Below are 12,167 nucleotides of genomic sequence, written 5' to 3'. Positions count from 1 at the left end.
ATTAAAGTGGTATTGACAATATCAACGTCTTATTCTTTCAATTATGGAGGAATACCACAACATCTAATACCACACAATCAAATTGATGAGAATCTATTCTTATTTATATATCCTAGGGTGTATCCAGACAGAGAGCGGTCATCAAATTACAGAGATCTTAAAAGGAAATTGATATTATATTTTATGAATTTCTATATCATTTTTATATATCCTCTTAAGACTGCTCTGCGTAGAGCTAAATCATATATAATACTAGCCGTCAGGCTCGCTTCGCTCGCCATATCCGTCTAGCCAGGGGGCTCCGCCCCCAGGACCCCCGACTGGATCGTTCAAGAATGAGATCAGCAGGCTCGCTTCGCTCGCCTGCATTTTTCATTTGGGCATTTTTATCATAATTATGTTAGGACAATTCAGTCGGGGGTCCAGACTAAACGTCTGGCTAAACGGATATGACGAGCGAAGCGAGCCTGACGGCTAGTAATATAATATTCCCAGGATTGAAGTAGCAGTGCCCAATCAAATTTTCCGCGATAAATGCATTTAAATCTTCAACTTGGTGCCAGCCTAACAAAGTCAACTCAACTTAATGCCAACCTGACAAAATTATTAATTTAGTTGCCAGTTAACAACTGTTTCGAAGAGGTACTCTATCTAGATTATAGTTCTATAGTAACATATGATATGGAAATTTCAATTATAATTAAGAGATTGGGAGAAGAAGAATATACATGCTAAAAGACGAACTTTAAACCCTTAAAAACCACCCTTAGAGTTAAAATATCGCCAAAAGATTACTTAGTGCGCCTCTAAAGGGCCAACTGAACATACCTACCAAATTTGAACGTTTTTGGTCCGGTAGATTTTTAGTTATGCGAGTGAGTGAGTGAGTGAGTGAGTGAGTGAGTGAGTGAGTCAGTCAGTCAGTCAGTCAGTGAGTGAGTGCCATTTCACTTTTATATATATAGATAGAAGATAGAAGATAATATTATGTACCTACCTAAGCTTTTTTAATGCCAGTTTAAATTTAATAACATTTTTCAAAATAGATCTAAATATACTAGTAATTATCAAATTTCAACTAAGTTTAAATTTGATTAGACAGTAAATGTGTTTCCAAGAATATCTTGGTCTGAGTTTTGGTTAATAATATTTGTTTAGCATATAAGAATGTTCTGGAATTCCATTTTTCATTTGTGATTATATTCACTTTAAACTGTTAGCATTTGTTGAATAAGAAGCATTAAAATTTATGCTATTTATTTGACAAGGAATGCTAGCAATAGTTTTAAGTGGATCTATCTATATAGGAGTGTGAATGATGATTTTGCATTTGATTTACAGTTTTGGGCGAGAAAAAGAGAATGGCATTCTTGGATCTGATGATTCAAAGTTCGCAAGACGGAAATCTGATAACAGACAAGGAGATAAAGGAGCAAGTGGATACAATTATGTTTGAGGTACCTACCCAACAGATTTGTGCAAGTTATTCAAATAGATTTATATAAATTTCAAAAAAATATTTAGATAATTTCAAACTTGAATGAATCGATAGAATGAGAATTTAAATAAATTAATTGATTCAACATTGTGAGAATAATTTGCAAAACTGCTTCTAAATAGAGTAGACTTTAACTATTCATCTTTTGAAGGCCAATTGAATGTAATGTACATCTACGTTGTACAGTTTTTCAAATTCAAAAGCATTTTATTAAGCCAAAGACAATAGTATACACATACAGACCAAGTGAAAACATCAAGATAACAATGTAGGTATTGTAGTGATTGAAAAATTGAGCAATTCAAGTAGTCCGGGTAATTCAATTATGTTCATAGAAAATAGTTTCTATTAAGATAAAGAAAGGAAAAAAGATGTTGTCGAATTCCACTATAACATTTTTATGCACCAAAACTAGTTTTCGTTGCCTATGGCAACATCTTCAGTGGAATTCGACAACATCTTTTTTCCTTTCTTTATCTTAATAAGGAGAAGTTCCACAATATCTCTGATAAAAGTGTTAAATTGAAAATAGTTTCACTTGAAATACTCCATGGTGATTGACGGTATAGGAAAATAATCTTGAGGTATATGAATCTATGAATATATTCATCTGAATGTTCTCAACAGATAAGTGCAATAACATTTTTCATATGGAAAACGATGCTCATCTATGAATGAGAATAGTTCAAACCTTGCGATGCTTCATATGAAACAATTATTTCAATTCTTATCAAATTTTTATGCAATAAGTTTGACACATTATGAAATATTTTCTAATCCAATTTAAAATGTATTATAGAGGTTATTTGAAATACCATAACATAGTGAACATAATACTTCCAGCCTAGAACAAATTCCAATCTATTGCTCGCATAACATATAAAGAATATAATTTCCTAGGTTTAATAATTATATTCTATTGTTTATTTAGATTTAAAAATTTCATTTTTTCACTTCCAGGTCATGATACAACGGCCGCAGCTACAAGCTTTTTCATGTGCTTGATGGGATGTCGTCCTGATATACAGGTACAGTTTCAATAAAATTGAAATTTAGATAATTCTTGATTTGAAATTTAAAATTCAATTGATAGAGATTACCCTACTGTTTTTGACAAAATTGATTCACAAAAGGGTTGATAAGTTTGTCATTGTTATATTGGTTCTAATTCATAGATCCTACTTCATTATCCTACTGACCAACTATAATTATTGTTCATCAACAATATTGATTTACGAGTTTAGTTTAGCTAATACGTTCAGTTTTATATCGTTGCATTGATTTATGCTCAATTTTCATTCATGCATTCAATGTTTTCTTTCACAAAAGTCATTATTCACAAAAGGTGATATGCTAACGGTTTACCACAGATGTAACTGATTAGTAATGGTTTTACTCAGCCTAAAGCTGCGTTTACACCTAAGTGAATAACAAAATGTTAATAACTTAATCCTTATAGATTCTATTAGATTGAACATAACTTATCATACACATGATGATCATGTGTTTGTCAAGTTCCGTTCAATCTGATAGAATCCATATGGATTAAGTTGTTAACATTTTCTTAATAAATTTGGTGTAAACCCAGCTTAACTGATAATAGAATAGAATAATAGTCTTCATTCATCAGATGTAAGAAATACATTGGAACAGTGTCAATAAATAAAATATATATAAATATGAATAACTAGGCTCGGCCAGCATAGACAAAAACTTTTCGTCAAAAATCAAAGTTGAACTGTTGAAAAGAATATAGCGACCAGATATTCCTTTGACCAAATATTCCCTTAGATTATTTGCAAACATTCTTGGATCTTCTAATACTTGGAGACTGCTTGGTAACTTTTCAAAACACTTCTTGCCTCTGTATATATATATTTTTCGTAAAAAGGTCTAATCTGTGCCTCTCTATTATACGACCAAACCTTGTATTATAACCATGAGTGTTATATTTCTCAAGTTGTCGCCTAATTTTTGAAAAAGACTATAACATCATAATTATATGTATTGTCCATATATTGTGAAAAGTTCATCCAAAACTAATGTGCAAATGGAACTGTTAACGCTAGACGCTTTCAAGATTGAAGATTCATTTTATTAGCCACAGCTTTCAATCACAAGAGCAATTCATATGAATTTTCTATATAATAATGAGTTTCTACAATGGAAGTAAAACATACACTTATTCTATTATTTTTTTAAATTTATTTATCCACAATTCAACGACTCTAATGTAATAACATTAGTGAAAAGTGCAGTTTTTCTCCCTGAGGGAAAAGTTTGAAGCACGAGGCGAAGCCGAGGGCAACAATTTTCCTGAGGGAGAAAAAACATTTTTCACTCGTGATATACACAACATTTTTCCTCCACCTACATTTTCATAAAAACTGCTAATAAAATAATTTTTTCCTCCACCTACTATCAAAAGTCTCATTTTACACCCTGGAATCGAATACTAAAGTACTACTTTTCCTCCCATGGGACTAAAAATAATTCCCAGCGGGAAAAGTGATCACTTTTACTCCCAAGGGAGTAAAAATAACCCATAAGATTAACATGGGAAGAAGTCCGACAACGCCGCGATTGAAGAATGAGGAATGTGGCAACACTGTCGTGGTCGGTAGAGGAAAAGTAAAAGAGCTCTATTTCGATCTTTGGAATATTTTAGCTCTAGGAATAGAGCTGAAATAGTGTGAAAGCGTGAAGATGTAGTAAAATTATTCATTGTTATAGGTATTGGTGTAGGTGGAGGAAAAATGTTGTGTGCATCACGGGACTAAAGTACTTATTCTCCCTCAGGGAAATTGTCGCCCTCGGCTACGCCATCGGGCGACAACAGTTTCCCTCAGGGAGAAAAAGTTGCACTTTAGTCCCTAGATGCACAAATAACTATTAAAAACGTATGTGACCAATCAATGTGTTACAACATAATCTAAAAAGTAAACAGAAACAGCTGGCTTGTAATCACAGTTCTCCTCCGACAGCACTATCTGTCGGGTAAAGTTGTAACAACAATGACAGCCAAAACTACAGCTATGATGAAGTTCCCGTTTCAAATTTGATTAGTTAATAAGTAATATTCGTTGGCTGATATTTTGAATAACATGGAATAAAAGAAAAAAATAAATACATTTTTTTAGTATAGTGATATGAAGTTTGTAATAATAATTTCAGCATACAAACATAAATTTTATATATCGATCAAATGTCTGGTTGAGGTATTGAATTTAGTTGGTTTAATGACTACTCTATATGCTTCCTCATCTGAGCTTAGACCTTCTGACCTATTCCAAATGTACGTTTTTAAAATATAGATGCTTCCCATGTTATTTAAATGAGTCACTTTTACTCCCTAGGGAGTTTTTCTGTTTTTTAGTACCGAGAGCGAAAAAGTGACACTTTAGTATCATGTTTCAGGGAGTAAAGTAAGTACTTTTGACAGTAGGTGGAGGAACAAATAATAGTGTGTTAAACTTGGGTACGCGCCACCTTAGTCCTCCGACACACCCAGAACCTGACAGGAGTGGACAGCGACTATGGATGGACAGGTAGGATGAATGTGTCTGTTTTTGACGCTGGTGTATACTGACATCGTCCCGTTAAACTTAGATGTAAAACTCAAACAAAAATTGTAAATAAATCTAATAATATTATTTATCCACTTCAAATTTTTCATTGTTAATATTGAGTCATAAAAGCTCACAAAACCACTCTGTATAAACTTCCGATATTTTTAGTGATTATTTGTGAAATAGATGTAATTTTCGAATGAAAGCAATCAATAATATCACCTGACTTGTTTTGTTGTACAGGAAAAATGCCTGCAAGAAGTAGATTCGCTATTTGGGGACTCAGACAGGTACATCACTTTTGAAGACACCCTGGAACTGAAGTACTTGGAAAGATGCATCATGGAGACACTGAGACTGTTCCCCCCTGTACCCCTAATCAGTCGACAGCTAGAAGAGGAGATGAGACTCAGTAAGTTGACTGATGTAAAAGAATAAATATAAATTCGTTGAAAAAGCATTTAGGTAGTTGATTTATGTAGAAGAATATACTATATAACTTTTTTGGAAAGACATTCAGTTGCTCAATGTAGGAGGATGAAATTTATATTTTTTATAAATTGATATGAAATTGAATTTTGATATTTAACTAACCGAGCGAAGTGAGGTCTAAGATTCAAGTCGACGATCTTGCATTTCTCAGTAAGTTGACTGCTGTGAAAGAATAACTATAAATTCGTTGAAAAAACAGTTAGTTGATTAATGTAGAGAATATATATATAACTTTTTTGGGAAGACAGTTAGTTGCTTAATGTAGAAGGATAAATATCGATCTGCTGTAGAACAATAAGTTGATTAAGGCTGTTTCGGTACACTTTCTATTATTTAAATTGGATAATCTTTCTCAATATAATTGTTAAGATCATTATAAGAGCGAGAAAAAGTGGCAACTGAAATTTTCGAGTGGTTCTAATAAGCGAGTTATGGGTTGTTGAAGTGCTAACTTTCCAATTCCGTTTTCTTTCCAGATCATAAACGGTTTCGACTATATTATTAGAACTTCTCTTGAAAATTCAAAAAATGTATCTTTCCAAACTAAAACATTCTATTCCCCATATCATTTATGAATAAAAAAGTAATATTTTCTGTAAATTCGATAACTTGTTTATTTTGGCATTAATCGCGAAAAAACGCATAATAGAACAAAGCCAATGATATACTGTATGTACAGTATTTAAAAAAAACTCCAAAACGAAATATGCCAATTTCACCATCCTTTGCAACAGGTTCCAGCGATACAGTAATACAAAATAAAAACATTTCTTGAACTTAATCCTTTTGTATCATCTCATAATATTGAGAAAAAAACATTGCATTCAATCCCTATCCTGATAAATAATCCTTCACAAAATGGATTGGATACTCAGCTATACCGGTATTATCATCTACTTTGATTTAGTTATAGTGTAGCCTATAAGCAAACATATATTGTAACTTACTTGAATATAGGAATCTTGACTTGATAATGGCATCATATAGCCGAAACATGTTGTGAGTAAACAATTTTAAAAAGGGTACTTAGATTTATATTTATAAATCATGGAGTCAGTGAGGTTCACCCCAACCCCCTGTAATCAGTCAGCAACTCAAAGAGGAGATAAAACTCATCCAATATTATCAAGAAATAAAAAAAATCAAGTAGCCTCCCTTTTTCAAAAGCTTTTAAAATATTGATGACGGATCAACCAAATATTAAATAGAAATATATTCTCACCCAATCTTATACAGTACTAGCCGTCAGGCTCGCTTCGCTCGCCATATCCGTCTACCCAGGGGGCTCCGCCCCCTAGACCCCCGACTGGATCGTCCAAAAATGAGATCAGCAGGCTCGCTTCGTTCGCCTGCATGTAGACCTCAGCGGAACCTCTGTACCGAATTTGAACGTCTTATGTCAATTTGATCTCAAAAATTTGAGAAAACGTTGAAAAACGCTGGTCAAAACACCTGTTACTATATCGGCGTATCTTTGGCGAACAAAATTCTTCCACCTCAGCTAAACCTGTGTACTGATTTAAAAAAAATATATTTCCATCAATTATTGAAAAAGGTGAGAAAACGCAGAAAAGCTGAGAAAAACGTTGGAAAAACGCTAATTTTGGGCGTATCTTTGTCGTTATTTCAAATTCCTTCTAACACAACATTATTACACCCTAGCTTTGCTTCTTAAATTTGAACAATTTCTGTTCATTTGTTTTCGATAAAGCTGAGAAAACGCTAAAATACGCTGGAAAAACGCAGATTTTGGGCGTACCTTAGTGCGCCTCTAAATGGCCAACTGAACATACCTACCAAATTTGAACGTTTTTGATCCGGTAGATTTTTAGTTCTGCGATTGAGTGAGTGAGTGAGTCAGTCAGTCGCAGTCAGTGAGTGAGTGAGTGAGTGCCATTTCGCTTTTATATATAGATAATCTGATTTAATATATCGTGAACCTAATGAGGTCAAAATGATCAAAATTGGTAGACTGCGATGGGCTGGCCACCTTATTCGGGCAGATGAGACATACCCACCAAGGAGACTCATGCTGTACAGGAAGGAAGGGAGGCGAAGACCAGGAAGGCCGAGACTGCGCTGGATGGACGGTGTTGACAAGGACGCACAAGTGATTGGAGCCAGAGGTTGGAAAGCGAGGGCGGAAGACAGAGACGAATGGAGGCGAATACTGGAGGAGGCCAAGACCTGTAGCGGGTTGTAGCGCCACTGATGATGATGATGAATCTGATTTAATCTAATTTAATCCAATAATTTTGTATTGTCTATTGTCAGTAAACAAATGCAAATAAGAACTATTCTGTCTTTTTTCTTCAGGGCTACTTTTAAATATAAATAAAAATATAAATCTGAGTACCATTTTTAAAATTATTCCGTCACGACATGTTTCGGCTATAAAATGCCATTATCAAGTGATTAGAAAATAATAATTGAAAAAGAACTATTCTAATTGAAGCATTGCTTTCAACAGGCTCGTGTGACGTGGTGATACCAAAGAAGACCACCGTGGTGGTGGGCACTTACCGGATCCACAGACGCGAGGATATCTATCCGAATCCGGATCACTTTGATCCGGACAACTTCCTTCCGGAGAGGTCCGCCAACAGACACTACTACTCTTTCATTCCGTTTAGTGCCGGACCTCGCAGTTGTGTTGGTAAGTAGATAATGAATAAATAAGTAATTGATGACCTTTGAGTGCTAACATTAGTCAAGTTTAATGAGATTCAGAACTTGTATAAAATGAATGTACAGTATTTTGCAGACTTGAAGTTTACAGCAACTGTAACTTGAATCCACTATACCAATATGGACTCTACTTTAATCTTAAAATTAGAAATCCAAGTAGGTAACCTTTTTTAATGGCCTTTGAGTGCTAACATTAGTCAAGTTTAATAAGATTCAGAATTTGTATAAAATGAATGTACAGTATTTTGCAGACTTGAAGTTTACAGGAACTGTAACTTGAATCCACTATACCAATATGGACTGGACTTTAATCTTAAAATTGTAAATCTAAGTAACCTTTTTTAAAAACTTTCATTCACAACATGTTCAAAATAATACCATTTTCATGTGAGTGAAATTGATAAATTTCATTCACTTACTTGAAAATTGCAGTATGTTGAAACATGTTGTAAATAAAAAGTTTTTAAAAAGGGTTTGGATTTTCACTTTTAAAATAAAATAGAAGTAGCATAAATATAAAGAAAAATAAAAATCTCAGTATATTTTTTTGAAATATTTTATCACAACATGTTTCGGACATTTATGCCATTTTCAAGTTCAGAAAAGAGATAAATAAAAGTAGCCCTCACCAAAAAGTTTACCCTTCTACAAATTGGAAAATGACATAAATACTGTTGTCATCTAGTGTTGTAGGGCCTACCTACAAAAACAAGTAAATAGTGAAGTATGAAGCAAGATAAGTACCGTATAAAAAGTAAAAATAAACATTCAATTTAATGATATTCTCCACTACATTATTATATACTTTTGAGGTTTTGAAAATTTCAATCCAAGTACAAAATTAAGTTTTCAAAATCGCCCTTTTAGCTCAATCGTTAAAAAAAACTTGAATCCAAGTGTGCTTGTCCAATGTAAACTCTACTTTAGGTCCTGAACGCTAATTAAATAAGTCAATTGGAGAACTTCCTGCCCTGAGACTCGTGTGAAAAACGCCCCATATGTGACTTGGCCCTTATTGAATGTTTGAGAAATACTATATTTCGCACCTAGAGCAGAAAATGAGATTTTTCCGGCTCGAAATCGGTTTTCAAGTCCGAGGCCGTAGGCCGAGGACTGGAAAAGACTGAGAGCCGGAAAAACATTTTTGCCCGTTGTGCGAACGCTATTTTACGCCACACACAAAAATAAACAATATATAATATATATAGTGTTTATATAATGTTTTATAAATGCTATTATATATATAAATAATATGTGATAGCTCTAGCAAATATGAGGTAATCTGAATATCAGGAAATTGTCCAAGTATTTTTATTTTTTATTCTGATTTGTCTATATAACCTAAAAGATGATGTTCAATTATGTGGGAGGTTGAGTTTATACTTTTTTATTCTTTCAAATGACAATAAGATGATATTATTATAAATGTTTTAATTATTGAATAATGAACACAAATAATGAAAAGTTTTTTGATCAGCTGTTTTTTGATCACCTTTCTTAGTTCCATGTTAGCGGCTGGAAAGGATACTCTTTCCGGCCTAGGCCGGAAAGAAACCTGTTCTGACGTCAGACGAGAGTCGTCTGCAAACAATGTCTTTCAGATCTACGTTGGGACTAGAAAACAGCTGCTTTCTGTGCAGTGTGGCGAAAACACATTCAATAGTAGACATTAACTATTACATGCAATTTTAACTCATGATCAAGTGCCATTATTTGGGATAGTAGACATGTTTACAGAAATGTATCAATGAATCAATAATAATGAGGCATTTCCATGATTTATTTGGTGGTATTCAGATGAATTTATTTTTTCCTGAAGTGATGCTCACTCAAGTTTCTTGCTAGTGCGTGGGTATAAAGGAAAGTTTACGAATTTATAAAGCCTTCATCTCAAATATTCGATTTTATTATTATTATAACATACATTTCTAGTCTAAATAATTTCAAATTTGATCTTTATAACTGATTGATTGATTGATACCATCACTGATTATTCCCATTCTTGGTGTGTTGTCACAGGTAGGAAATATGCCATGCTGAAACTGAAGGTGATCCTAGCCACAGTTTTGAGATATTACAAGGTACTCCCTGGACTCCATTACGACAAATGGAAGCTGCAGGCCGACATCATTCTCAAGAGAACTGATGGCTTCATGTGTCGCATCGAGTCACGTCGCGATTATAATGCTAAGAAATGAATAAAAATTAAACTAAATGAATAAACTAAAAATCAAATTAAACTAAAATGATATGCGAACCCCTTCTTGCATACCTTATAGCTCGTGTATACATTAATATTTCCTTTAAGTCATGTCAAATGAAACATTAATCTAAAACTATAGAAAATAGCTAGTAGCCTACCCTTGTTAATTTTCAAATTAAACACGACTAAATTTCAAATTTCATGTCATTTTCAAGTGTATTTTTTCAAAAAATGGAATAAGCATTAAGAAGGACACTTGAGAATGACATAGATGTCGAAACTAGTCCTGTTAAATCTGAAAATATTACAAAGGTACTGTACTAGTTATTTTTTATAATTATTAAACATCTACTTAGCCCTATTATAATACTTTATTATCAATATAAATCATATACAAGCTCGTCTTTATGTCCATGATATCCTTCATATAATGTTCCTAGTTATTTCCTATATATTTTATAGAAATTAATAATAATTGAGTTTATAAATATTAAGTCACTTGATATTTTTTATTGGGATCGATGATTCAATTGGACAATGAGAAGATATATTTTCATGATAAAACACTAAAATATTGTCATAATATTATAACGAATTTATAAAAAAGTTACAAAATGCATATAGTTACTGTATTTTCAGAAAAATCGCATTCAACATTTATTGGAGTTTTCTGAAAACCTATCAATTTATTTCTAAAACAATTTCTACAAAACATTATCAGGATATGGGCCTGATAATAAATTGTTAAAAAATTGTTTAATTAACACAAAAAATTGTTGATAGATTAAGTTTGTCCGTTTGCCTTAGTTATAAGTTATTGTTGATATTATAACTTGTTTTTTGTTCCAACTTTTATTCATCACTAATGTTTTCTCTGTGTTTTTCGTCAATAAATATTGCTGATCTCCAGTGACTGTTAAATTTCTTACTAATAAACGTTTGGAGTTTTGTTGATAACTTTTATATTTTCAAATACAGTACAACTGATCTGTTTCTTTGTCACATTCGTTATTATCTTATTTGTTATACTGGACTTTTGTTTCTTATAATAAAGTTCTCAGTAGTTAATGGTATTGTTTTTATCAATCAAATTAAACTCTCTCATTATTCCATACTAAAATGAATAAAGCTGGGTTCTAACACACCAGTGACAGTGAAAGTGACCGGTACAGTGAAAATATAATTTCCATAAGTTCTGACTGGGCTGTTCACACTCAGCGCGGCCTAGCGAGTATGAATAGTCCTATAAGAACGTATGGGAATTATATTCTCACTGTACCGGTATTTTTAACTGTCACTGATATGTGCGAATCCATTTTCAAATTAGTGTGATTTATCACTTCAAAACATGTTTTATTTTATCTGATTATTTTTTTTAATTGGCCATCCTCGCCTTTCTTGGACTGCTAACTTTCAAGATAGGTACCTATCTAGTTTGAGTTTTTGAACAGTAAACAAATCTTCACATAAATAATTCAATTTCGACATGAGGGTATAATTGAGGAATTTTGTGTAAGATTAAGGATTAATAACGTTTCTTTAAAAACAGGTTTTATTTTGACTTGAACTAATTATTTTATTGTAATTATAGCTATTCTTAAGTTTCTTAAATAAGTGCAGTTCCTTCTGCAGTTCCTGTTTGGCTTGAAAATGTGCGATACCAGCACGAAACGGACGTCGCCACATCAAATAATGTGAGTGTTTTTAACTTAAAAGT

The 12,167-nt window shown here is 32.8% G+C and overlaps 1 protein-coding gene across 2 annotated transcripts in view; it reads left to right on the top strand.

Moving 5' to 3' along the window:
• The window catches only part of LOC111059592 (cytochrome P450 4g15), a 30,886-nt gene extending 19,364 nt beyond the window's left edge, over nt 1–11,522 (top strand). The window contains exons 8-12 of one of the 2 annotated variants that reach the window (XM_039422644.1): nt 1,342–1,457; nt 2,458–2,526; nt 5,311–5,479; nt 8,030–8,215; nt 10,267–11,522. In XM_039422644.1, coding sequence (XP_039278578.1) covers nt 1,342–1,457; nt 2,458–2,526; nt 5,311–5,479; nt 8,030–8,215; nt 10,267–10,445 — 719 coding nt within the window. In that variant the 3' untranslated portion in view covers nt 10,446–11,522. The remainder of the gene's footprint in view (nt 1–1,341; nt 1,458–2,457; nt 2,527–5,310; nt 5,480–8,029; nt 8,216–10,266) is intronic. The other variant, XM_039422645.1, reaches the window with a different exon arrangement.
• The last annotated feature ends 645 nt before the right edge of the window (nt 11,523–12,167 follow it).

This window comes from Nilaparvata lugens, chromosome 3, assembly GCF_014356525.2.
Source record: "Nilaparvata lugens isolate BPH chromosome 3, ASM1435652v1, whole genome shotgun sequence".
Lineage (NCBI taxonomy): Eukaryota > Metazoa > Arthropoda > Insecta > Hemiptera > Delphacidae > Nilaparvata > Nilaparvata lugens.
The sequence above is the reverse complement of the archived record's forward strand: the minus strand, read 5'-3'. Positions and strand labels throughout refer to the sequence as shown.